At 50.4% G+C, this 26595-nt stretch overlaps 1 protein-coding gene across 1 annotated transcript in view; it reads right to left on the minus strand.

The window, feature by feature from the left end:
* Positions 1-928: 928 nt before the first annotated feature.
* The window catches only part of MYOM3 (myomesin 3), a 45434-nt gene continuing 19767 nt past the window's right edge, over positions 929-26595 (minus strand). Inside the window, exons 15-36 of the mRNA XM_019650077.1 lie at positions 25006-25180; positions 22295-22416; positions 21746-21933; positions 21368-21494; positions 20114-20292; positions 17366-17480; positions 16473-16629; positions 15713-15822; positions 14218-14262; positions 13425-13561; positions 11717-11861; positions 11521-11580; positions 11084-11151; positions 9875-9985; positions 8044-8131; positions 7456-7494; positions 7115-7223; positions 5770-5933; positions 5508-5544; positions 5275-5297; positions 3421-3476; positions 929-2424 (exon numbers count right to left, since the gene is read on the minus strand). Of these exons, the coding sequence (XP_019505622.1) occupies positions 2164-2424; positions 3421-3476; positions 5275-5297; positions 5508-5544; positions 5770-5933; positions 7115-7223; positions 7456-7494; positions 8044-8131; positions 9875-9985; positions 11084-11151; positions 11521-11580; positions 11717-11861; positions 13425-13561; positions 14218-14262; positions 15713-15822; positions 16473-16629; positions 17366-17480; positions 20114-20292; positions 21368-21494; positions 21746-21933; positions 22295-22416; positions 25006-25180 (2516 nt within the window). The 3' untranslated portion in view covers positions 929-2163. The remainder of the gene's footprint in view (positions 2425-3420; positions 3477-5274; positions 5298-5507; positions 5545-5769; positions 5934-7114; positions 7224-7455; positions 7495-8043; positions 8132-9874; positions 9986-11083; positions 11152-11520; positions 11581-11716; positions 11862-13424; positions 13562-14217; positions 14263-15712; positions 15823-16472; positions 16630-17365; positions 17481-20113; positions 20293-21367; positions 21495-21745; positions 21934-22294; positions 22417-25005; positions 25181-26595) is intronic.

Below are 26595 nucleotides of genomic sequence, written 5' to 3' on the forward strand. Positions count from 1 at the left end.
AGAACTTATGATTGGTTCACCTCTGGGCTTGCGGCTCCACGTACCCTCTGCATTGCTCAGGGGCAGCATGGCAGAGCAGAACGTTCTCTGAAGTAGGACCCAGGGACTCTCTTTCTTGTCCAGACTTTGCCGTTTACCATTCAGATTCTCAATTGCCCTTATCTGTAAAAATGGGGCCAGTGAAGCTGTCCCATTTGGTCTGATGAACACTGAGATGTGAGAATGCTTTGGAACCTTTTAAGTGTTGTGCCCCTGTAATTTATTATCATCATGATCTCTGCCTACCTCCCTGTGTTGGGGTGATGATAAAGTGAAGGAGAAGAGAAGGAGCTTTGTGAGAAGATGAAGTGCACATGTAAGCATATGGAAGGCTGCGGTTTTAAGGATAAAGTACATGGATACTGTGCTTTCCGATTTCTTTGAAATTGGTGACATTTCTCATTGACATATGAAACAAGCCAAGTCTCTTCTCTGAGGTGCCAAGTATGAGAGTGGGAGGGTGGGTGAGAATGGAACCTTTTTTCTTGAGAAAAGCAAAGCAAAGGAGAATTGAGCTCTGAAAGTAATCAAGATCTCCGTGGCAGCTGAAAGGGCCCTCGAAAATGATCTTTCAGCCTTCTTGTTTTATAGGTGGGAAATTGAGGCCCAGAGAAAGGAAAAGAATTGCCCAAGGTGTGTTTGCCTCCAAGACCTGCACAGTTCCCCCACACTCATTCCCAGCTCGGGCACAGTCAGGCTCCCGGGCCCCCCACCCCCTTCAATGAACACCTGTCCTGACTGCACCATGATCCCAGAACATGAACCACTGGGGGATATAAGTTACCCACCACGGCTTGATACATGAATAGGTGGTGAATGTAGGAGTGATTCATTTCATCCTGAAGTTCGGAAGTCATTTCAGAAATCAGAGGTGGGTTATCTTCCGGTGTTGAAAGTATATGAGTAGGTGATTTTTATTTTCTCCTTTATCATTTTCAGGGGTTTCCAAAATTTTACAACAAACATCTATAGCTTTATAAGCCCCCACCCCTACTGCAAATCTTATTTTTAAATAGAAGGAAATTGGAGGGTGGTGAAATGCCCAGCTCCTAATTGAGGCCCATCAAGCAAGGCCAGCCTGTATCTGACACACAAGGCAGAGGCCCTGAGCTGGGAGAAGTCCTGAAAGTCATCCAACTCTCATCCAAAGCCACCAAGGCCACCAAGGCAGTGTCACTGCACCTCCTCACCTTGGCTCTCACAATGCCCCACCCCTGAAATGTTCTCCTCCTATAACCATCGCCAAATCAAAATCATTTTTCATGCTCCAACACCAACTCTGCAAGTTCTGTGAAGGTGTTTCAAAGCCCACTTTCCCCAATTGGGACAAACATCTGTTGCTCTCCTCTGACCACTAGTGGCACCTTATTGGGACCTGTGTTATAATCCTTGTCATCTGCCTTGCCCTGGAGTCATTTGCACCCTGGTTTGACTCTCCCAATGGGCTGCGGCCTCCTCGAGGGTGGGACTGCATATTATTTATCTGTGTGCTCCCAATGCCATCCTCAGCCTGGCCCATGCTCGACTTCCAATGAATGTTTGTTGAACTTACATGAATGGATAATACAATATCCTGAGAGAGGGATGTTGTGATATACCAGTTTATGGTAGGGCTAACCAATCTCGGCACTATTGACATTTGGGTTGGATATTTCGTGGTGGGGAGCTGTGGTGTTTAGCAGGAACCCTGGCCTCTACCTACTAGATGCCAGGAGACACCGCCAGTTGTGATAACCCAAAATTTAGATTGCCAAATGTCCCATGGGGGACAAAATTGCCTGCTGTTGAGAACCACTGGTATATGGTTTATAAAGGGTTTTCATAAACAATCCCTACGAGTAGGAATTTGATAGATAAGAAAGAAAGGAGAGTGTAGAACCGAAACTGGGTCTTGTACCTGGGTCTCCCATTCCAAGTCCCGTGCTGATCCCACCATCCCGAGGGCTCTCGAGACCCCAGCAAGGTCTTTGCTGTTCCACTTTGGCATGTCCACTCCATCCCACCCCTGTGTCCCAAGTTCTACCCTGTCCCTTCCCCCCTGCCCTGCCTCCTGGGCCTGTGATCCACTGGTTGACCCTACTGGTCCATGCAGACTAGACCTCAGGCTGTGCCTAAACATGCCCATCACATCTGCAGCACCTTGGGCTCCTCCCCGTGCTTGAACACGCTGATAGTGACCTGGCCCGTCTCGGAGCCATACTTGTTCTTGACAAAGACTCCATAGCGCCCGCTGTCCTCACTGTTGACCTTGTCGATGGTGATAGTGACCTCTGACCCCCTCACCTCCATGTGATAGCGGTCAAGGAAGGTGACAGGCTGGTCATTCTTCAGCCAGAAGATTTCAGGGGTGGGGTCTCCTGAGATGATGCAGGTGAGGCACAGGGACTGAAAGGGTAAGAACGGAATGCTGGGTTACTTCCTTGTAATAACATTGGAATTCACCTTTACTCCCCCAGAAAGCTCCCTGCACAAGCTGCTCCTTGTGATAAATTCATTACATGTGTTTTATCATATCCCATGAAGCAATAATATTAAAGGGAGAGACATTTTACTTTAACTCCACATCCTCTATCCCCAGCTTTTCTACAGGAATACTTACTTGTTAGGATTTCAGGCTATTATTATTCCAGCAATTACATACCCTAGAATGGCTTGAACTTTGCTTAATTGCTTTTTGTTGTATACATATCATTATGATCTTACCATGCACATAAAGCTATATTGCTTTAATATAAAGATTTATGAATTGAGTTTGAAAATTCTTGAATGAGCTCTAACTCAGAGCCCTATAGTGTCATGGTCAAACACTCAGAGCCTAGAGCTGGGCTGCCTCAGCTCTACCCCTTCAAGCTGTGTGACCTTAGGTACATCCTTTAACCTCTCTGGGCCTCAGCTTCCTCAGCTATAAAGTGTGACTAGTAATAAACCCCCATTTCATGTGGCCTTGATGGTTAAACAAGCTAAAATAGGTACTACACATGGCATAGTGCCTGGCACAAAGTAAGCACCATAAAATGTTAGATATCATTTTCTAGAATATTTAACTTGCATAATTTCCACCGTGGAAGGGCTTTTAGAGATCATCTAGTTGAACTACTGAAGCTCGCAGACAGAAGTCTGTGACACCCAGGGCCACCTAGAGAGATGGGGCAGTGAGATGGGGGGTGCTGGGGTGAGCACCCCCATGGGCCTGACACCGGGCTCTGGGTCTTTCCTTTATATTACATGTGACCAATCAGGTGTGGTCATTCAGCCAGTATCTGGCGGATCCAGCCCCTTGGGCTCTGGCATCCATAGTGCTATCTTGTTTCATGATTTTTGATGGATATACAAGGGAACACAGCATGGGACTGCTGCTTGTGGGCTGGGCATGGGCAGTACCTTATCTTCCATGATTGTGGCCACGTCTGGCAGGCCCCTCACCACTTTGGCACGATCTGGAAGGGAAAAATGAGACCCCCAGTGATGATTGTTTTCCTGCAGGTTGCTTCCCAGAAGCACGTTGTCATAGAGTTGAGGCTTATTGTTAAGCAATGCTTCTTTTTTCTATTTTCATCCTTTTGGGGTGGAAATCTTTAAATGAGTATTACATGTTTCTTTGCCTTTATAAACAGGAAATAGGGGACAGAATGTGTTTCCACCATTGACTGGAGGTCATCGTCATGATTGGTGGTACCTGGATATGACAGTGAGATGTCCCTTCCCTTGAGAACTGGGAAAGAATGTAAATAAGGTTGCTCCAAGCCTTAACCTGGCAAAATGCACACAATAGGTGTGCTGAACCAGCTAAGGGAGTAAACCAAGAGAGGGGCCGGGAAAAGTGGGACAGACACTTTTGGGACACTGATTTTGGTCAAGGAGGGGACCTGGTGGGCACAGGCAGGAAGAGAATCTGGTTGTAAATCACAGAAAGTCAATATATTCCTTATGCTGCAATTGAGGCTGTGGGAACAGATGGGGTGGGTGGCACAGACCCTAGAGCATGGATCACGGAAGTGCAAAGAGCCCGAATTGGCTGGTGTCTGTCCAGTGGATGTAAGGGGAGCAGGACCCTGAATTGGGGTGGCGGGGACGAGGTCCCTGAGAGGAACACTGTTGAATGTTCACCAGACTCTCCCTCACAGCTGGGTGAAATGTTCCCCTTTCATTGACTCTTGATTCCGCAACCATATATGATGAATTCAGCTTCCCTCTATTGGAGTCCTGGACAGGTGTCCTGTCTGGGGATATGCGTTCCAGGATGAGATGGGGTGTTCTTGCTGGTCAAGTGATTAGATTGGTGGTGTGACGGGTTTGAGAGCCTCCAGAATCATGTCAGCTCTTCTCCTGGCAAGATGTGGGCTGAGGGGGGCCTCTGGGCAGCACCCTTCCCACCAAGGTGGTCGCCCCCCTGTAAGGACTCCTCACTGCATGGCCTCTTAGACCCCCATTGCCCCTTCCAATTATATTTATGAACGCTGAGGCCGGCACTGCCTGCCAAGTGGAAACACTCAGGGACAATGACGCCATGCAGGGTGAACCCCCCCCACAGATGATCCCAAGCTAGCAGTCAGTGTTGCAGCTCTCTCTTCTGTCTCTCACAGCCGTTCAGTTTCCTTCCTTGTTGTCACAGTGTCGGGGGCTGCTTTGCTCTGCCGCCAGCCGTCTTTCCCTCATTGAAATGCCTACTTCTGATCAGCGGGGTCAGGGGAACCAGAAAGTTAGTCTCCTAGAACTGGGTGGCTTAGAGCTGGCTGGGGGAGACCTGATGACACTCGAGTGCATGGACGTGGTGGTGGCATCGGGGCTGCTCAGAGACTGTGCCACGTCCCTCTGGGGTTGGGGTTGGGTCCTCCATTCGGTGAGGCCCCAGTGCCCCAACAGCCAGAACCAGCTTCAGGTTTAAAGTCGTCTCCTCCCCTCATCTCACTCCCAAAGGCCAGCGCAGCCTCGTTCTTGTCTGTCCCCGGACTGTTGGGTCCTACTCACGGTCGCACCTAACATTGCCTATGGGCCTGCTCGGCGCCAGGCCTGTGCCGGGCGCTTCCACACTCACGGTCTCTGGTACCCGCGCTCTCCTTATCCATTTGTCTTCACACTGTCACTGCCCAGGTCTCCCTGGCAGCTCTGTGACAGCCCAGAGCCACACAGACCCCACGGGGAGCTGGGACTTCAGCAGCCTGCCAGGAGGCATCAGCTTTCTGGAAGCCGCCCCAAACCCAGAAACGAAAACAACAGGAATATTGGGGGACTTACTCTTCTCGATGATGGCCAAGGCTCTGAAACACAGAAATGAGAAAAAGGCTCGTGGTTCCATTTGTTAAAGGACAGTCCTGCCCGGGGGTGGGGTGTGGGGAGTGGGGGGGAGGTGAGGGGATAACGAGGGACAGGAAGAGCTGGCCGGGGCTCCCAGGAAGGGGTCCTGTGCACGGTTCATGCCACACCCAAGAGGCCTATGATTCGCACTGAGAAACACAGAGGATGCTTACTTCAGTCTCTGGTGCTCAGCCATGGCGTCGTCAAAAGCTGTGGGAAGGAAATAGGGGGAGGGAAGAGGATTGTCAGGGCCTCGGCCCCCATGACCCGCAGGTACAGGGCTTGGTGCTGACTGTTCCTCTCTCTCAAGTCCCTCCTGTTCCAGTATTCTCTTGGGGGCGATGCCGGGATTGGGTGGGGAGATGGGAGTCCGCCCGAAAGACCATGGGGCTTTCGAAACAGGTTTCTCTAAGGACAGACAGACGGACAGCTCACCTTGCCCGGAGAGATCGGCTGAGAGCTGCCGGACTTCCTTCCCGGCAGCTATCTCCAGGGTGTACCGGCCCTTGTCTGAGTCTTTGGGATCCAAGATGTGGAGCCAGATCTCATCCAGGGTGGTGCCAGCCCTCACTCGATCACTGCTCTCCAGGCGTTTCTCTCTGAATATGAGAGTAAATAAATGGCTGAGTAGGCTCAGCCCATCAGTGCTGCCCCAACAGGCTGTCTGTCTGCAGGTCTATAGGTGTCCCCTGCCCCAAACTCCTCTCCTAGGGTTTTGTTTCCAGACTTGTGGGCTAAAGGTGGGGGCCATCCATGAGACATTCCATAAATATCCATCCACTCATCCATTCATCATTTATCCATCCAACATTCCTCATCTATCCAGCCATTCATTCATCAAATCCTGTGGCTCATCAACTATGTGCCAGCCCCTTGGGACTGAGTCTGTATTTGCGACATGTCCTGCAGGCTGGGGCTCTGAGGAAACGGTGTTCCAGGGTCAGTGACCATCAGTCACTTCCTTACCTCTTCATTCTCCCCATCTTAAACCTTTCCAGAGTTTCTTTCCATAATCGCTCTTCCTTAGCCCTCAGAGATCATAGAAACTTCTTTTTTTTTTTACTTAAAGTTCATTCCTGGAGATACCTGGTCCATGTCCCTAGTGTTGTGCTACAGAACTGATACATATAGGCTTAGTCACGGGGCTCAGACACTCTAGAGAAGGAGCCCCAATTGTCCTGGAATTCAACTTGGCTGTGTTCTCGCTCATTTGACAAACTCAACCAGGTAAGCCTAGCCTTCTCCACAGAATGGGTGCGGCAATGCCTGCTCCACAAGGCTGAAGTGTGCAAATGACAAGAAGCACCGGGAAAACTCTGCTCTCAAACTATTTGGGGTCACTTAGTTCCTGGCCGAGTCTCCTTGGATACCTTACCTATCCTGACTCTTAGTTAGTTGCCAGCCCCACAGGTGCCTCTGCCTGCACCTCGTCCCTCAGCCTGGCTGCCTGAGTTTGCTAAGCCTTCTGAGACCCACAAGGTACCGTGACCCACCTGACTGTCTGGTTCTTCCTTGTTCCTGTACCCTTGCCTCCCCCAGTTCCAGATGCTTTTCTAAGACAGTGGTCCTTCTGTGGTCATGGGTATTCTGGAAAAATGGCCCTACCACTCAGGTGTCCACCTTCCCCGGGGTAGCTCCCTGTTTCCCCCCCTATTCCCGACTCCCTCTGTGGACAATAGGGCCAGTGGGAGACCCTGTCTGCCGACCTCTTGGGACCGAGCTGGGGCGGGTGCTGGGCCCCCTCCAGCCTGGCTAGGGCTCCAGGACAAGGCCTTCTTACTTGTGGAACCAGGTGGTTTTCATGTACTCCACATTGTAGTACTTGACCTTGCTGAAGATCCGGATGCCCTCTTCAGTCCCTTGGATTTTCAATGGGGTCGCAGAGAGGGCTGGGAGGCAGAGGAGAAGAGTGGGTCTCCCCTAAGATCCTCTGGGTGGCACATTTTTGGGCCCACCAGCTCACCCCTGCTCTTGGGGTGCAGTGTGGGGGAGGCAGGAACTTCTTCCCCAGTATTTGAGGTTGGAAACTACACCCACCCCTGGGAGCCAAGGCTGGTTGGAGGTCCCCTGGAGGCGATTTGGTGGTGGGGCAGGGTTGGGCAAACGGAGGGGCTTGCTTACCGCCAATCTTGCCCAGCTCATTGAAGACGGCATCCAGGGCTGGAGGGAGACAGACAGAATGGTCAGCGAATGTAAGGCCCCCTTACGGACTCACCAGGATGGGAATGTCCTTAGAAAATGTGGTGAAGTTCATGGGCAGCTCCTGGGGCATTGGGAGCTCTGCAGGACAAGTCCTATGGCTTGGGGGCAGCAGGGGTCTGGGGCACTCAGTGATTGTGGGGCAGGGGGCACCATGGGTGGAGGACAAATGCGCCGACCTGATCATATTCTTGCTGGCTGAGCCAACCAGCTGGATGAAAAGCCAGGGACCCACTGTGGGGCAGAAGCGTGAACTTGGGCTTCGGGTCTTAAAGCCTAGGCTCACTGTGGTATGTTGCAGTGAACATGGACATCAGTGTCACACAAACGAGCCCCCTCCCACTGACTAATTGTGCAGCGTTGGGCTGCACTTAACCTCTCTGTGCCTTAGTTGCCTCAAGTGACATGGGATCCCATCCATTTTACCCCACAGGTCATATCACAGTCTCTTGGTTCAGGGTGATCTCCCTGCGACCCTCCTGGACCGTCTCCAACATTGTCAGCTCCTACCTTCTCCTGTGAGGTCCAGTATGGTGTCATCCAACCCACGGTCATCAGAAACCACTGCTCTATAAGTTCCCATGTCCTCTTTGGACAGCTGGAAAGAAGGACGAGTGAAGGTGTTGTCAGCATGGGCTCCAGAAGGAGCAAAGGACAGCAGGTCAGCCTGGGCTCTAGGCCAGCCCTAGTTCTCTGTGTGATATCAGGCTAGACCCTTCTCCTCCCTGGGCCTCAGTTTACCCATCTGGAATGGGTGAGCTGTAAGGCTCCTTCCAGCTCCAGCGCCTTCTGATTCCAGCTCAGGGCTTATCTGGATCTGGGCATGTGGTGCGGTGGGGGAGTTGAGGACAGAGACAGACACCCCACATTTGGATTCCCAGGCAGCTTCTCCGAGCGGAGAACAGTGATCCCTCCTTGTGGAGCTTGTCTGGGCACAGCACACCCTCCACCTGGGCTACCCTGCTCCCTTGGGGCCCCTGAAAGGAGGAACCCTTCTGCACTTCTCCAAAAGGATGTGTGTTCTTTTGCCCAGGACAAGGGGGTCCTCTCTGGCACGTGCTTGTCAACCCCAAAATGAAGCCTGAATAAATACTCAATAAAGCAATAACTTGGGTTACACCTTTAAAGCAAGGTCCAGAGGTCAGAAGTGACCTCTCATTACAAAGCATCTCCTTCAGGAACTGGGGAGTGATATCTGCCTCCTTGTCCCCTCAAAGGGCCCCTCCCACCATACCATGTCTACAGTGTGCTTTGAGGCAGGATTCAAGGTAGAAGTAGCTCTTAAATGCGGATCGAAGGACTGGACCCCAAGAGTCCTCTCCTAGGTCCCTTCCCTCCTCCCCTAGTGAAGGTTCCAAAGTCCCAGCCACACCTCGGGGAGGGTGACTGGAGTGACATCTCTCCCCCACTCCCTAGCCTTGTGCCTTTGTACTTAAACCCTCTGAGTCTCAGTTTATTCATCTCAAATGGTAACATGATCCTTGCCCCAGCTATGCGCTATCACTGCTGTGATGATCAACCGTTGGAAGCCAGAAAGCTCTGCTCCAATGGGCCAGGGATTATAACAAGACTCAGTAGCTATTAAGCACCTACTTGATGCCATGCCCTGAGTGAGAAGCTTGCCCCATGATGACACAGGCCAACTTGACCTTGTCCTGGTCAGGATGTGGGAGAATACTCTGAAATCATCATTTCCTTCCTTGCCAGCAAGCCTGCATCTTTGCCCCAGTCCTCGTTGGCACCCAGTGAGGCCAGAGCAGTCAGCAGCAGGGCAGAAAAACTCTGAATGTTTGAGAACAAGCCTTGCGTTTCTGTCTTAACCAGGTCACACTCCTCAGAGGCCACAGGGAGGACGTGGGTGAGAGAACTGAGCTCCAGGCCCGCTTTGCTCCGCCCAGACCTGCCTCACACGGAGACAGCCTTCCGGTGTGAAATTCTAGACTGTCTGGGTCGGAAGGAAACTTCGAGAGAGCATTTCTATCTGCTCATGTTACAGATGAAAGCTGAGGTCAGAGAACAGTGACTAGCCTAAGGCCACACAGTCAGTGGCAGGGCCAGGACTGGAGTCGAAACGAAAGGAAAAATTGGTATTATTGATTCTGTCTTTAATATTTTGGTATTGTTTTCCCCAAGGTCTTTTTTTTGCATTAATTTTGATTTTTAAAAATATTGGATGAATTATCACTTATCTTGATTACTGAGTTTTTAGTGCCCTTGAATTTTGTACCCAAGGTGAGTGCCTCGCTTGTCTCACCTTAGTCCTGGCCCTGCTCTGGATCCCCACCCAGTGCTCCTGGCACTGCCCGGAGGGTGTGAGCCCTGAAGGAAGAGCTACGCTTACCTCTTCGATGCAGAAAAGCCCTGCTCCAGTCTGCGAGTCATACTGACCATCTGGTATCTCTTTCTTCTGGAAGAACCACTGGAAACATGTTTCCTTCTTTGTGTTGGTCACCTGAGAAAGGTGGAAAATGAGGCTCCACCAAGCTTTCTTTTTTAAAGTAAAAACTCAGCTCATCAGAACCTTTTCTTGCAAATGTGACTTCTTGTCCCCCCACCCTCCAGCCTCCTACAGATACACACTTGCACAATAAGTCTCAGCCAACTACTTCCTCAAACCATATGTCTCCTCTGCTGGCTTCAAGTCTGGACTTTTGCTAATGGGGTTCCCTCTGCCTCTTGAACCCTTCCCTACTCTATTTTCCCTTGTAACCATCTATGTGTCTTAAAGACTGGAGTTAGATGTCACCTCCTCCAGGAAGCCTTCCTTGAAGTACCCCAGAGTACCCTGCTTGGTGATTAATCAATTTCCTACATGTCTCGATCACAGCAGGAAGCACGCTGTTTTCTGATGATCCTGCTTCAACCTGTGGGCTCCTAGAGACCTAAGGAGACCATTTCCTCCTCATTGTATGCCCAGTGCCTTGCAGAGTGCCTGGTACATAGTAGGTGCTTTGAGTTTGCTGAATGAATATGCTTCTGGGGGAGCACCCTTCCCTCCCCTCTCCTCTCCCAGTTTCCTAAAGAGGCTGCAGGGTACTGAGAGGGAGCATCAGCTTTGGAGTCAGACTCTAGGCGCTACCTCTTGATCTTGACTTATTTCCCCATTTGTTTTCTCATCCATAAAGTGGGGATAATAATGCCTATCTCACAGATGCTTGTGAGGCAGATGAAACAAGATAATGCTCTAAAGCACTGAGCACAGTGTCTGGCATGACTGCCAATAGACACCAGGGAACTCCCTCAACATATAGACCCCTCACTTGCTCTCAGACCCCTGGCTCTACACCACTCCTTCCCAATGCAGCTTGGAGATCTTGCTCAAGGCTGCGCCAACTCACAATAATTCTGCGCCCTGAGGTCTGCAGAGGGGTGGCTTTATTTTCTCGTTAAACACAGTCTCCCTGAGGCTACTTCCCAGGTGTGGGATCAGCCAAGAACAGGGTATTGAATTTGGGGGAGTGGGGCAAGGACAGCCACCAGCTTGGGACAAGCCACAGATCTCGCCCCACTGGGTCTGGGGGCAGGGCTGGAGGCAGGGGTGGGGATTTGCCTTGCACGTCAGCAGCACTTGGCAGTCCTCCGTGACCTTCCACTGCAAGAGCTCCTCGAAATAGGGACCTGAGTGCAAAACAAACACGCCCAGCGGTCAGAGCGCCAGGCTCAGCCAAGGCGCCACCTGGTGGCGAGACAGGGTGCGTCAGCTGGGGTTAGGGCAGCCAGTGTTAGATTCTGTCCCCACCAGGGCGGGGACTCGAATGAGGCAAGGGAGGCATGTAGGGCGCAAAATTTAAGGAGGCGCTCACTCGCTGGTTGGGTAAATGCTGTTTCGCTCTGGCACAGGGGCGGAACTGGATTGAATTGCAGCGGCCCTCCCTCGGGAGCCCACCAGAGCCGCAGGATCTATTAACTCACGAGTCCAGCAGTTCCCCAGCACTGACCACTGGCCTGGTGGCCGAGGCTTTTGAATTTCACCCCAGCAGCTCTTACCCTGTTTCCTCTTCCAGTCTCTTCTCTTAGCATCCGCCTTCCTCAGAAGTTTGTCAAAATCTGTGAACACATAGGGAGGAGGGGCTAGCATGAGCCAAGAGGAGCGCAGGTCGAGAGAGGGGGCATCAGGTTGGTCAGAAGACCCTAGAGCCAAAAGCGGAGGCTGGGTGCATGCGGCAGGCAGGGCAGGGCTGACCGTCATCCACCAGCGCCAGGGTGATCTGGTTTTTGGCTTTCCCGTCTTGGAGCTGAGCAGTGTACGACCCTTTGTCCTCCTCAGCCAAGGTCTCGATGATCACTTCCACCAGGCCCTTCTCTCGTTCAAAATTGATTTTGCGGTTCTGGGGAGAACAAACCTGGAGAGTCATTTTTGCCCTTTTCCTATCCCAGGGAATTTGCATTGTGGGGCACAAATTGGGGTGCAGTTAGACTTGGGGGGTGATATGTGCAGAGTTAGAAGGCTTAAGAGATGGGGAGGGGCCCTATATTACCCTCTGCTTCTTATAGAGTGGGGCTCTCCCCACATCCTGCCCCCAGAACAACCCTGGGGCCCAGCAGGCACAGGAGCAATTTGGGGATGCTTGAATTAATTGCAATTAAGAATAAGCACCAACCCCCCACTGTGCCACATGGTTTTTTTTTTTTGCTAGTTTTTACAATCCTTCATAAAACTATAAAGGATAATGATATTCACAATACCTATGTACTTGCTACCCAGAATTAACACTTATTTATATTTTGTCATATTCAAACAGTTTTTAAAAGTTTTCTTTTCTAGACTTAGGACCTTAGTCCCTCTGGCCTCATTTACATGTATGATTTGAGGGAGCCATCTAGTTGTATTTTATTTTTCTATGGGGGCCACTGATGGTCTCAATGCTGTGTACCAAGAATCCAGACTTTGTAACACTTCCTGTACCATGTGCCAAGGTCATGTTTAACCTTTAAGCAGAACTTTCAAATCTATTTTCTCATTTACTGTTCCTCCTGATTCTGGGACAACCAGCCCCATTGTACAGATGCAGAAATGGAGGTTCAGAGAGGTGAAGGGACCTGCCTAAGGGCACACAACCCACAGGGAATAGATATCAGTCTTCTGACATCCAGCCCTGAGTTCTTTCTTCTCTGTCAGAACCAGCACCCATCTCTATAACACATAGTTTCTGATGCCGTTTTACCCTCTGGAGATGAAATTCACAAATACTATGATCTCATGATTAAATCTCTCACGAGATTGAATTTGTCATGTTTGTAAGTAAAAAAGTTGAACATGGGCAACTCATATGGTTCAACTAATACAACTTATGCACACACATCATTTAAAAAAGAATGGAATACCACAACTGTATAGGAAGAAGAAATAAGGTAATATGATTTTCATTATGCAGGTGTTCTGACATAATCTCACCCATGCTGCACTGATTTATAATGAATTGGTTTGAATTTAAGAGAAGAAAAGCAAAAAGATCAAAACTATTCTGTACAAGAACAGGAAAATGAATGAAAGCATAGGTGAAGCATCTACTAGAATAAAAACTCTCTGTTCAGTGTATATTAAAACTGTGCAAAAATTCTCTGTATATCTCAGAGTTAGGGTCTAGGCTTGGATAACTATAAGCATGAATGTGGGTTTTTCATCTGAAGAATGTCTGGCAGTATATTAAAAAGTTGTAGGGGGTATGGGAAATTCTTTGGTTGTGGGATCCTCTCTCTCATTGGCGAGCATCTAGCGTCCCTGCCACCTATCCCCCCAGGTCCTTAGACGCGATCACTGTGACAGCCAAAGCATGTGGTCAGTTCTGAAATGTCCGCTAGGGGGAGCTGCCAGCCTATGCGGAACCACTGTCGGGGGAGGCTGAGGGCGGGGCAGGGAACCTCACTTAGGAATCTTGAGTCCCAGTTACCGGTGAGCTGAAGATCTCCTTGTCGTTGAAGATGAGATGCAGCTCAGCGGCAGGAGATAACTTTTCCACTTCCAGCCAAAGCCGCACCTCTCCTCGATCGAGGATGTCAACGTTCCAGCCGGAGATCAGCTTGATCACTGGGAAGAAGAGGATGGAAAGGGGTGGGTGGGGCACCTTTCTCCCCACCACACTCTCCAACCAGCCCCACCTTGAGGACGCCATTGGCATTTACGTGCAAAGTGCTTGAGAGTTTGAAGGAGACACGACTGGGGTGGGGATGGGGGTGGGGGTCTGAGGACGGTTTTGGCATGCTCACTCTAGAGTCAATTTATTTTAGGGTGCTTCTCATCCTGGCTGGGTACCGGATCCCCAAGGACATTCAAAACCACGCATGTCCAGGCTCAGACATTCTGATCCATCTGGGGCGTGGCCTGGGCATTGGGATTTTGAAAAGGTCTTGGGGTGATTCTAATGTGCACCTCAGTTTGTGAGCCCTGCTCCAGGGGCTGCCCCATTACTGGCCAACACAGGGAAGCAGAGGTTTCGATGATCCAAAGTCCAAGAAGAGGAAACCATCCACGCTGCCCTCCCTTGCACCCCCTTTCACCCTGCTGGCTGCCTTTTTCCCTTTCACAGGACCGCTGACTTCCTGGGTCTCAGGCCCTCCATCCTCTATACCCTCACCCTGCACCCCAGCTAGTTTTTGGCTCTCACTGACTCCTCAGCTCTGCTCCAAGACACCCCAATGGGCCCCGGCGGGGGCTGCGCAAGGTGGTTGGCTTGGAATGCTTACCTGGGTTTCTGACCTCATGGCTTAACTTCTTCAGCTTGTCCAGCTCTGAGGCAGGGAGGAGCAAAGAAGAAACCAAAGAGAATGAAATACTGGGTCCAGTGGGATCCATAGAAACCATCCTAGGGTCCATGCTGGGTGAAAGTCCTGAGAGTCACCCCTTTCATCCTGGGGTCACTTGAAACATAGGGGTTGATGAACACTGTGGGTGGTGTGTGTGTGTGGGGTTGCTGTAAGCCTCCTTGAGATCAAGTGCCACCTCCCCAGAGAAGTGCCTACTATGTGCCAGGCGCTGCATTATCTCACTAGTCCTCACACAATGTTGTGGGTGTGGGCATTACTGTCCACCTCCGAACACTCCAGGCACACCAGCTCCCGAGGCCTATTCTTGACCCACTGCACGTAATACGCTGTCCTAGTCTGTGAGGGTCTGGCTCCTCTACTAAGCACTTCAGTCTAGAAGTCTCTAGGGCAGTTCTGCAGTATGCTGCCTCATTTGCTATCTGCCTCTTTATGTTAGGTTTGTCTCTCCTGCTAAGCTGAGCTCTGTGCCTCCCTGAGTGTCTGGCATGTAGTAGGTGCTCAATAAATATGTGTTACATGGATGTATTGGCAGGGGCAGAGCCCATACTAATTTTCCCTTGTGAGCTCCAGAAGCCTTAGCATGATGAGTCTGGACCCATGGCAAGAATCCAGTCAAAACAAAACAAAACAAACAATAACCATCCCTTTTGTTGATGGCTTTAGTTTGCATAGAATCATCTAAACGTATCTACATAACATTGTTTCCGTTGGGGCAGCCAGGGATTATCACCCCTTTTTACAGATGAAGAAACTGAGGCCCAGAGAGGTGACATGACTTGCTCACGGTCAAACAGCCAGAAAATTGTGGAATTGGGTTTGCCTGGCTTCTGCTTTTTAACAAAATCAAAGGGCCTCATATGCAGTCAGCAGGGAAGACAACGGGCTGTCCCTCAGTTGTCATGGAGACAGCAGAGAGTGAGTCTTGTCAGTCATAAGTACTGATTTCAGTTCTGTTTAAATCATCAAACATGGAGGACCCTTCAGACACAGCATCTACTCTCTGGTTTGTTATAGTCCCCTTTGTTCCCTGTTGACATCCTCATTCCTCAGACCAACTTTTTTGTTCTTGTTTTTGTTTTTGTTTTAGGCTTCAGGTGGAAGTGAAATAATTCTGGTACCTTTGTTTTTATCCAAAGCAGAAAAAGAAAAGAGAGACAAGAAGAATGTGAACTCTACCAGGGAGGGATTTTTGCCTGTTGAGTTCACGGATGTAATTCCCAATATATGGCAGGTGCTCACTAGATATTTATTGATTAATTAGCTGACTGAATGGGTGGGTGAGGGCCTACTCCTCTGGAAATCGTTGCTTTACTCATTTTTGTTCTTCTTGCCTGCCTCTGGGGACATTTGTGTTTGGGGCTCTCCACCCGGGCCTGTGTGTCTTGGGGAGGTGGCAGTGAAGCAGGGGCATTACCTTCCTCGGTCAGCGTGTGGCTCGCTGAGATGTCTTCATCCGCATCGGTGACCACCACTGAGTAGGTGCCCAAATCCTCGAGACCAGGTTCTTTCAGGATGACCTTGGACCTGGCAGAGGGAGGGGAGCAGAGGCTCTGAGAGGGGGCCTTGTGCCCCTCTGGAGGCCTGGGAGCTAGAAAGCCCCTGTCAACTCTGGCCTGGAACCTTCAACGGCCCCTGTTAGCAGGCTCTCTGGCATAAGTTCTTCTTACTGGCCGCACTGCCCTGTCTTGCCCTCCAGGGCTTAAGTCATCAACTTTATTTCCTGCTGGACAGGGCCAAGGCCATGAGCTGCTGAGGGTGGAGAGGAAGACTTGGGGGCATTTGATAGGGACCCTGGTGGTCATCTGGCACCAACCCCTTTTTTGACCTATGAGGATGCTGAGCCCAGACAAGTTGCAACACGAGTCACTGGCACCCAGGCTAGAAACTAAGTGCTGAGTGACTTCCCGAAAGCACCCAGCAGGGGCACATTCATTCCTTACAGAAAAAGAATCTCCAAATGAACGCTGCCATTTCAGCCCCTCAAATGCACCACCGTCTCCTCATTTCTCCTTAAGGGGGAAGTCAGCATTCTTAGTGAGAGACCAAGGAGCCACTCTCAAGCCCATTCATTGTCTGTGGGTCCTGCTGGGTGGTCTCCCCCACGAGCTTCTGCCGACTCATCTGACACTTGGGACCTGTGGACCAGCTGTGCCACCCCCTCTCCCCTTACTTACTTGTTAACTTCCTCCTTGATCCTGACCCTCTGGGGGTCCAGCGGGCCCTTGTAGTCCTTGGACCACTGAAACTCTGAGGAGTCAGGGGCCTCAGGGGCTTCGAAAGCCAAGTAGATAAAGCCGTCTTCATCCACACCAACCTGGATCTCCGGGGCATCTGAGGGCAGGATCCAACAGAGGGCGCCGGACTTGTATAAACAATAAACCAGGTCATGCCCCTCCCCTGCTTAAACCCTCCAGGGTCTGCCTGTTGCGCTTGAATAAAATAGTAACTCAGACTCCTTGCTGTGGCCTCCAACGCCTTGCATGATCTGGCTTCTTCTCGGCTCACATATTTCCTCCTCAGAGTGGCCCTTCCTGACCACCCTGGCTAAAGTAACCCCCACCCCACCATATCACCCTGTTTCATTTCTTTTATAGTACTTATCACCGTCTTCTTCATGTAACCGGTTACTTGTTTACTGTCCATCTGTCCTGCCCCTCCCCCACACTAGAGCAGGGGCCTTGCTTTCCATCACTGCTGTATCCCCAGTGCGACGTGGGCGTCACCAAATATTTGTTGAATGAATAAACAATGAAAAGAATGGAAAGAGAACATGTTTTATAGTTGGGAGAGCTGAGTGATTCTGTCAAGTGCTAGCTGTGTGACCTGACCGTTGAACCTCTCCGAGCTACAATAATATCGATTCTAAAGTGGGGACAATGATGGCACCTTCAGGGCCTTGTTGGGAGGGCCAGGGCAGTGTAAAGACCTAGCGTTGGAAGAAGTGTGGAGTGGCAGTAGGGGGGAGTGCCCAGCAGATCCACATGCTCTACCCGACCCCCCTCTGAGCTCCGCCTCTCCTGGGTGGCACAGCTCAGCGGTGGTGTGGGCACCCTCTACCTGCTCCTACCTGGCTTGTCCTCCAGGAGTATGGGGTCAGTGGGCATGGACGGTTGCCCCAGACCAGCTGAATTCACGGCCTGCACCTGGAACACATAGCTCTTCCCCGGCTGCAAGTCCGAAATCTGGAGGTGGCAGGGGGGCGGGGAGGCAGGAGTGAGCATGGAGGATAGCAAAGCCCATCCTTCCCAAAACCCTGGCCGTGGGGATCTGGGAACCAGTCATTTGTGGAACGCCAGAAGGGTCCAGGCTGCCCTGGGGGTGGGGATGGGCCAGGAGTACATTGCTCTCCCGAGTTCCAGTTTTTAGTGGGTCTCCCCTTTGGGAGACCCATGCCCGTGGCCCCTGGACCTCTACCTGCTCAGAGCTTAACTCATCATCTGACTTCCAACAAGAAAACTCTCTCCCTTCCTGCACCCCTCTCTCTCCTCCACCCACCACCCCAGAGAGAAACCTGGGAATCATCTTCGACACCTTTTTCGTGGGCCCTACAATGTCCAATCACCAAGTTCCCCTTTTATTTCCCTAACGCTTCTTGAATGTGGCGGGTCCCCTCCATGGCCCTGCCACAGCCTCCACTGAAGCTTTATTCTTCTCACCTGGATTAGTCAACAGTTTCCTAAGTGGCAGCTCTGCTTCTAGACCCTTTTTCCTGGTTTATCTTTCCCTCTGCCAATCTTCCCAAGACGCCAGTCTGATTATGCTTAACTCTTTCAGTGGCCTTCAGGGTAAAGCTCAGATTCCAAGGTTTAGTACCTGAAGTCCTCCTAACCTGGTCTTAGCCTCTGTCTTCTTCCTCCTCTTTCTGCCCTCTTACTCCATGACTCTGTCAGGGTCCCCACATTCATCATGTCATGTCACATCTTCCTGCCTTTGTCCCTGCTGAGTCCTCTGCCTGGAACACCCTCCCCTCTTTCTCGCTCTAGCCAACTCCAACCCATCCCTGACCACCTTGCTCAGGCAGACGCGAGGATACCAGGAAGGGTCTCTGACCTTCCTCCTTGGAGTTCCCAGAATCCCTCAGACTCCCCTTGATTGTGTAATACACAGCATTGTTATTGCCTGTTACCCAAGGACTGTTATGCCTGGGACCTGGTTCCAGACCCGGCACTAAGTAAAGTGTCAAGAAGTATTTAGTAAATGACTGAGGGAGTGAATGCCAGCCAACCATCCATAGGCAGAAGTGGTGCCAAGTCACCAAGGCCCGCCTCGCCCTGGCCTGGGCCAACCTATGTGGGGAGGCGGACAGGCCACCCATCTCGAGTGGCTCTCCTGAACCAGCTGTCCAGCACTGGCCGACTCTACTGCAGGGAGCCTGACCCTGTGGAGGCGGAAACTGCCATTCCACTGGCCAAGGCTTGTCCTCTCTGATTCTGTCTTAGGTGGTTTCATATTATTTTTTCAAATGAAAGTATTTTTATTTTTTTCTGACTTTAAAAGAAATACATGCTTGTTGGTGAAAATATAAAAGCAATAGCGACTATAAAATGAAAGGTTAAAGCTCCCCTGGCAGTCCCACCCCCAAAGATGACCAAAATTAACAATTTTGTAAAAAAATCCATTTACTTTTAAAGGCACATAATCCATGTAGAAACATGACATGCGCTGTATTCTGTTTGTTAGCTTCTTCTTCTTTCCACAATGTTTTGGGCTGCTTGAGGCAGCCTTCTTTTCCCTTGGTGCCAATTAAAGGAGTGCTCATGTGTGGTCTTGAAAACCCCACACCCTCCTGTCTGCCGGTGAAAGACACCCCAGGAAAATGAGTTGGAGGAAATATTGTCTCTTACCCTAGACTGCAGAAAATATAATCTAACCCATATCTAATCCATATCATGGGAATGTTCCTTAAACAGAGGAGGCCTGTGACCCACACTGGCTTCAGAGATGGATGTTACAGCCTGTGAAAGTGGCCTGGTGACTGGAAGTCTGTGATTCTCATTGATTGTCCAAGTTGGTCATTTGTGCTCTGTCTGCTAAGAACACTTCAATCGGCACCTTTGTTTTCTGGCATGTAAATACATCTGTCTTTCTCATGCCAGGGGAGGGTTGTTTGTGCTTTCTTTTCTCCTGCATGTGTGGAAGTTAAAACCACCACCACCACCCCATTGAATAAAACCAATGACTCTGCCAGGTTTCTTATTTATCTGAAGAGTCTAGAGTTTGTTTCTCATTTAAATTAAGAAACATATATATGATGGATATATTTTCACATCAATACAATCCTGTAGGCCTACCTCATTCATTATACGATTGCTACTTCTTAAACCAGCATAGTCATTATACTACATGGCAGAGAATTCCACTTTAAGGGTACATTATGGCTTATTTGAGCAACCCCCCTGCTGATGGACATTTAAGTTGTTTCCAAGTTTTGCCCTTATAAACAATGCAAGAATGAGCATCATTGTCCTTTGATCTTTGCATACTTGTTTAATTATTTCTCTATAATTCAATCCTTGAAGCAGAATTCCTGGCTCAAGGGATAAGCATATCTAAATGCTGATATACAATTATAAGTGAGTTTTTAGGAAGGAGTCTGCCCAGAGTGGAACAGGTTAAGTCTACAGCCAGCCAGACCTAGTACTAACTCGCTGTGTGACCCTGGGTAAGCCACTTTCCCTCTCTGGTCGTCTGCTGCCATTAAGTGAGGGCAGTGATCCCTGAGAGTTGTTTCAGCTCTGATGCTCTATAGTTCTGCCATGTCCAGTGGCAGGGCAGGCTCAGGGTGGGTCAGAGGGTGAAGGGGGCAGGAACTCACCCTCAGGTGGGTGCCAGAGACAGGGCCTGGGGTGACTGGCTCCCACTGCTCAGAGCCTTCCTCCCGGAAACTGATGAGGTAGCCTGTGACTGGCCCAGCTCCTGTATACAGTGGGAGCTCCCACTTCAGCATCAGGGAGGTGGCCCGCACCTCGAATGCCTGCACGTCATATGGGGGACCTGTAGGAGATGGCGTAGAGAAGGAGTTGGGCAGCCAGGCAACCAGCCAGACAACGCGATGGCCAGTCAGACAGCCAGGTATCCAGCTGGGTGGTTAGTCAGCAAGCTTGTCAATCTGTCAGTCACACCAGGCCTGGAAGTGCCTGCTCTGGGCATAGTGGGGACCTGGCCAGCCTCGGCATCGTGACCAAGCTTGATCTGGGGCTGAAATTGGGTTAGCTGAGCATCACTTCTCCCCGAAGCATCCCCGGTCCTCCCATCCCAATCCCAGACAGCATTAACCCTTCTAACGTCTTTGTCGTTTCAGTATTTAGTGTAGGGGCTACGGGTGTGACCTCCAGAGTCAGAGCACCAGGCCTTGTGTCCCAGTTTCACCCTTTCAGGCTATGGGGACTCTGGGCAAGTCCCTTAGCCTCTGTGATCCTGTCTCCTCCTCTGTAAAATGAGGATAATAATAGTGCTCATAACATAGCGCTGTTGTGAGCATTCATGACATAATTTATGGAAAGTGTCAGTACATAGTAAGTACCCAGTAAATTTAGTCATTTATAATTGCTGTCTACAGACACACATACTAATTATCTGCCATTCAAGTAAAGGTTTTGTGTAGAACGGAACTGAGCTGAACAGAATGATGGAAGGTCATGATCCTTCCTTCCTGGGGGGGAGGTGAAGGGCTTGTTTGTGAGAAAGCGAACAGGGCTGTGGGGATGGTGTGTGGGGTGACTAGCCCTCTCTGTTTGCCCAGGAATTGGGGTGTGGGACTTTCAGTGGCAAAAGCAGGAAAGTCCCGGGCAAACTGGGATATGAGATTGGTCTGTGGCCACAATCAGAGCTCAGATGATGTGTCAAGATAGAGGATAGTTTGTGCTGGGGGAACAGGGCCAGTTGATGGCCAAGGTCAAGGGTCCTCTTAGGCAGAGATTACAAGGTCAGTTGGTGGAATGGGCCAGGGGTCTGGTGTCTGGGACCAACAGATCAAACATGAATGCACAGAGAGCTTGGTGACATTCATCTCATTGGTTAGATTTGGGGAGGCGGGTGTGCTGAGGTCCAGCCCCTTGCAGCCTCTCACCTGGTTGTGGCATCGTCCACTCTTTGCACTCAAACAGGCTGCTGGGTGCTGATAGCTCGCCAACACCTGCCCAGTTTGCTGCCCGGGCACGGAACTCATAGAAGTGGCCTTCACGAAGGTTACTGACCTTGAAGAGCAGAAATACAGTCTGAAAGCTGAGCCTGGGAAGGAAGGGGATGAGGTACAGCAGCAGGGGGAGAGGTTCAAGGAAGGAAGTCCATGGGAGCTTTAAACAAGGTTGGTCAAGTGGGTCTGCACTTGAAAGTTAGCTGGATTATTGAGGCCAGGGAACTTGAAGACTCTCTCTCAGCCTCAGAACCTCCGGTCTCCAGCAACACAAGTCAGGACACCAGGCTGGTGACCACATTGCAGCCTTACCTTGCAGACCTGGGTGGGGATGGGCTGCTGGTTGACTGGGTGCCAGTCCAGCTCCTCCGAGTCGTGCTGGTCCAGGAAGTACCCCAGGATCTTGCCACCTCCACGGCATTTGGGGGGTTTCCACCCAATGACCATATCATTTTTCCCACAGTTTAGGAGGATAAAATCATAGGGAGCAGATGGTATAGCTGTGGGGAGGCAAGGAGGTGAAGCCAGGGGCAGTGGGGCCTGAGGGAGCCAACAAGACTCCTCCAGTGAGCATCCACCCTGCTCTGGGGGTACTAACTTAGCCAGCGGTGCCTGCTGGTAACCTTGACTCTGCCTCCCTCCCCCAGGGCACCTAGACTTCGAAGCTGGTCAGGCTTCACAACACAGCCTCAGGCCATTGTTACTTCCTTCCCAGGTTGTTAGGGTCAGCTCCAGCTCCCCTCAGGGGGTTTATCCCCATTGGCCTCTGGGATTGGGCCCTAAAGATGTGGTCTTCGCTCTCTGCCCAGCCCAAGGCTGCCACCTGGAGCTTACAGGCTGGACCTGCCCCTTTGGACTTACCCAGAGCCTGCTTGACCCTGATGGGTTCGGTGGCGGCTGAGCTCTCACCTACCCCGGCCTCGCTGACTGACCTGATGCAAAACTCGTACTCCTTCCCCGTCCTCAGCCCAGGAACTGTAAACCTGGGAGAGAAATGTGCAGCCTTCAGGGATGGCCAAGCAGCTCGCAGACATCCCTGAACTTTCTAGAACAAGAATAAGTGGTTAACCAGTGTGGAAGGATTTGAGGGTTGTGGGCCAGTTCTTAACTAGAGAAATTGCCCCCTCCCCCAAAGTGATGCATACACCCAGAAGGATGAAGTCCTTACGGTTTTAAAGGTTGGAGGAAAGTAGTCAAAAGGTACAAATTTCCAGTTATAAGGTAAGTAAGTACTAGGGATGTAACGTACGGCGTGGGGACTATAGTTAACTCTGCTGTATGGTACATGGGAAAGCTGTTAAGGGAGTAGATCCTAAGAGCTCGCATTACAAGGAGAAATTTTTTTCTTTTCTTATTACTGTATCTATATGAGATAATGGATGTAAACGAAACCTGCTGTGGTAATCATTTCTCAAGATATGTAAATCAAGCCATCATGCTTAAACTTATACAGTGATATATGCCAATTATTTCTCAAAACTGGGAAAAATAAAGATTTTATAGGAGGTGGCTCTTTTAGAGCCCACCATTAAAATGCGAATGTGATGGGAATGGTACCAGTTGGAGGCCCAGATAGCTGAGCCCTGAACTGTGCTACCTGGTACATCTCTAGGACTGTGGGCCTTGACCTTGAAACACAAGTGGCTTTTATTAGCTGCACAAATGCTGTGATTCTAAAACACGGAGCCCTTTTAAAGACCGCCAAAGAGAATTGTTATCCAGAGACATACAAGAACACTCTGGTTTGGAGAAAAATGTCCATTTCATCCTGTCCCTTCTTAATAAAAGCCAAATTGTAGACCTCGCTCTCTCCCTTTTCACTCATCAACATTTTCTTGTAGCAAATCTTGGTCTCTAACCAGCTTCTCTCAGCCAGTTGACCTTGAGGAGCCCTGAGGACATAAATCAAGTGTTGATGGCTGACACAGCATCAAGTTCCCTGCTCAGGGACATGCCCGTCTAACAGGCAACATGCCTTTACGAGAGGGACGAAGCATGGAGGGGGTGATGCTCAGGCAGCACCTGAACAGGTGAGGCTGGGGGTGACTCCCCGGATCAGCCCTTGTTGACAACAGATGGCAACAATGATCACAGGACATGCTGGTCTAGCGCTCCCTTTCCACAGAACCCATGTAAGCTCAGCACTCGTCACAACACCCTCTGAGGAAGGTACTATTACTTAGTGCTATTTTGGAGATGAGGATGAAGTTGAATGTGGGAGGGACCCTTAGGGATCAATCTGTGTAGTTTCTTTATTTTACAGGTAGCAAAATTCTCCCCCAAAAGGAAAGAGGCATGCCAAGAGCACACAGCCAATTGGAAACACGGCCTGGGCCAGAGCCCAGGTCTCCTGAGTCCCAGCACAGCACCTGTCCATTCATTATTCAACCATCCATTCACTCAGACATTGTTTAAAGCATCTCCTACGAGCCAAGTTCTGTGGCACCCAGAGGTATGGAGCTGAAATGCCCACCACTGCCCACCTGAGCTGTCTCAATGCCATCACCCTAGGCAGCACTCTTGGGCAGCAGTGTCCAGCCTCTTTCCAGCCATGACACAGGTAACTAATGACATGCATGTGTGTGAAGAGCTCTCTGGACATACCAGAGAAGCGTGCCACCTGCCATGTGTGACATATTCCCCAGGCATGCTACATTCTTCATGTGACTCTACCTCAAACTCTGCTCCCTCCCTCAGGAAAGTACACTGAATGCACGTGGGGGAGAGATATTATTCTAAGGATAACCTGGACGCTGAGCTAATTTGTCAAAAACCTGGTTCTTCCTCCAACTTGGAAACTTTAGCAGAAGTAAATTATAAGTGACCCCTCACAGCTGACGGTGAGACGCTGAAGACCAGAGGGACACAAGTGCCTGTCCGTTTTTTGGGGTAAGATGATCTTGGGGCCCAGAGTGAGGGGACTTCAGCCAGGTGTGCTCAGGGCCTGGCCTGTCATCTGATAGAAAGGGAGGGGAGGGGTGTTACCACCTGAGCCTCTTGCACCACAGAGCCTCAAACCTGAGAAAAGTCACGAGCCCAGGCTCATGGTGCCCAAGGACCAGGGCCTCAGAGTGAGGAGGGAACTTCAGAGGGGAGCGGGAGGCTGAGAGGGTGAGCTTATGCAGGGTCACCAGGCAAGCGGGTCGTAGACCTGGAGTCTGAATGCCGGCCTCCCTGGTCCTGAAGCCATGCTGCTCTGCACTCTCTGCCTCTCTCTGTCTCTCAGCTCCTGGAGGGACCAGACCTCGTCAGCCACCTCTATCTGCAAACAGCATGCCCTCCGCAAGTATTAGCCCAAAAAGAGGCCACCTGGGTCAAGTCCCAGTTCCTCTGCTTACCAGCTAAGGGAGTTTTGGCAAGTTACATAACCGCTCTATGTCTCAGTTTCTTCACCTGTACAACGATTATAAAAATATTAGTCCTACATTCATAGGTGTGCAGTTAGAACTGAAACCTAATATATTTGAAAAGAGCTTAGAACAGTGCCCAGTGTCCAGTACCATATTGTGACATGGCGGCCTTCATTATTATCATGGCCTCTCCTGGTGCAGGAAGCGGTAGGGCGAACTCACTTATTGTCCTGGATGGGTTTGTTGTTAACGGTTTGCCACTCAGATGATCCTGCCTCCCGGGAGTAGATGTAATAACCCAGGAGCTCTGGGCTTTCTTTCACAGCATCCCAGGTCAGGGAGACAGAGGTCTGTGTGTCTCGGAAAGCTTGAACTTGAGCTGGAGGAGGGAGAGTAGCTAAAAAAAAACAACCAGAAAAATGGGCTGAGTAAAGATGCTGAGTTACACAGCACGAAGGGGTGGAGGTATGGAGAACGGCAGGGAGGAGGCACCACAGCAATGAAGGGTGGACCATGGATTCCAGACACGCCCTGGGGCTTCGGGCAGCTCTTTCCTAGAGGTGTGCCCCAGACTCTTGTATTCTAAAAGTCCTCTCCCCTCTTACCTGCAAACATCTCCACTTCCTCACAAAAGCCTCCATTCATTAATCCTTACAATCTCTCTCTCACTTAGAATTCACCAAATCTTTAGTTTCCCTCCGTTTTTATCTTCAATCGCTAGAAAGCTTGATTTTCTTTCCTTGAAACATCTCTATTGACTTTCAGGCTCCCTGAGACTAAGCTCCTTGAGGTAGGGGCTGCCATGATTTGTTAAATGTACGGATGGATGGATGGATGGATGGATGGAATGATGAATGGATGGGTGAATGAATGGCAGGTGCAGGAACTTCCTTTTCCTTCCACATCTTTTGGTGGCTACCCATCTATTTTGTCCCCAAATATGGGACTCCTCCAAGCTTCTGGCCCTTGACTTGCTGAATTTTTCTCCTCTCCTCCCCTCCCCTCCCCTCCCCTCCCTTCCCCTCTCCTCTCCCCTCTCCTCTCCTCTCCTCTCCTCTTTCCTCTCCTCTCGAGGGTCCGTTGATTCCCATGCCTTCAACCATCATGTCTCCGCAGGTGACTTCTCATTCTTTACCTCCAGTTCTGCCCTCTCTCCTGAATTCTAGAGCTCATCTTCCATTTCCCCCAGACACCTTTCCTTGTGTTCTGGTGGTGCCTCGAAGTCAACAGGAAAAGGCTGACCTCAGCATGCATCCAACATAAGCCCAATATTTATCAAGTGCCTACTCTGAGCCAGGCTCTGCACTCGGCCCAGGGGATGCACTGAAAAATAGATTTGAGGTGCTGGCTCAGGAAGGTCCTGTCAGCAACTTCAGCCTCTCAGGTTGAAGACAGTGTGGCAGTGGATGAAGGCCGGGTAGAGGGGAGAGGCTGGACGGAGGCCACTCAGGGCCCCCACGTGCCCAAGAGATCTGATTCTACCCAAGGTCAAGAACTTGAGCTGAGGATATCCATGGAGTAGTTCTCAGGCATTAAAATCATGACTTCAAGGAGGGTTTCATGATCTGAGGAAATGTTTGTGATATAATGCAACTTTTTAAAGTAAAATGCAAAGCTCTATATATGGTTTGATCAAACTTTTAAAAAGATACATTGATGTGCGTGTGGTCAAAAGGCTAGAAACCCAGGCACCCAGATCGCTCACAGTGGTTACCCCTGGGCAGTGGATTCATGGGGGGCAGGAGCATTCTATTCTCTCTCTCTCTTTCAATTCCTTCCTTCCTTCCTTCCTTCCTTCCTTCCTTCCTTCCT

This window comes from Hipposideros armiger, unplaced genomic scaffold (assembly GCF_001890085.2).
Source record: "Hipposideros armiger isolate ML-2016 unplaced genomic scaffold, ASM189008v1 scaffold_138, whole genome shotgun sequence".
Taxonomy (NCBI): domain Eukaryota; kingdom Metazoa; phylum Chordata; class Mammalia; order Chiroptera; family Hipposideridae; genus Hipposideros; species Hipposideros armiger.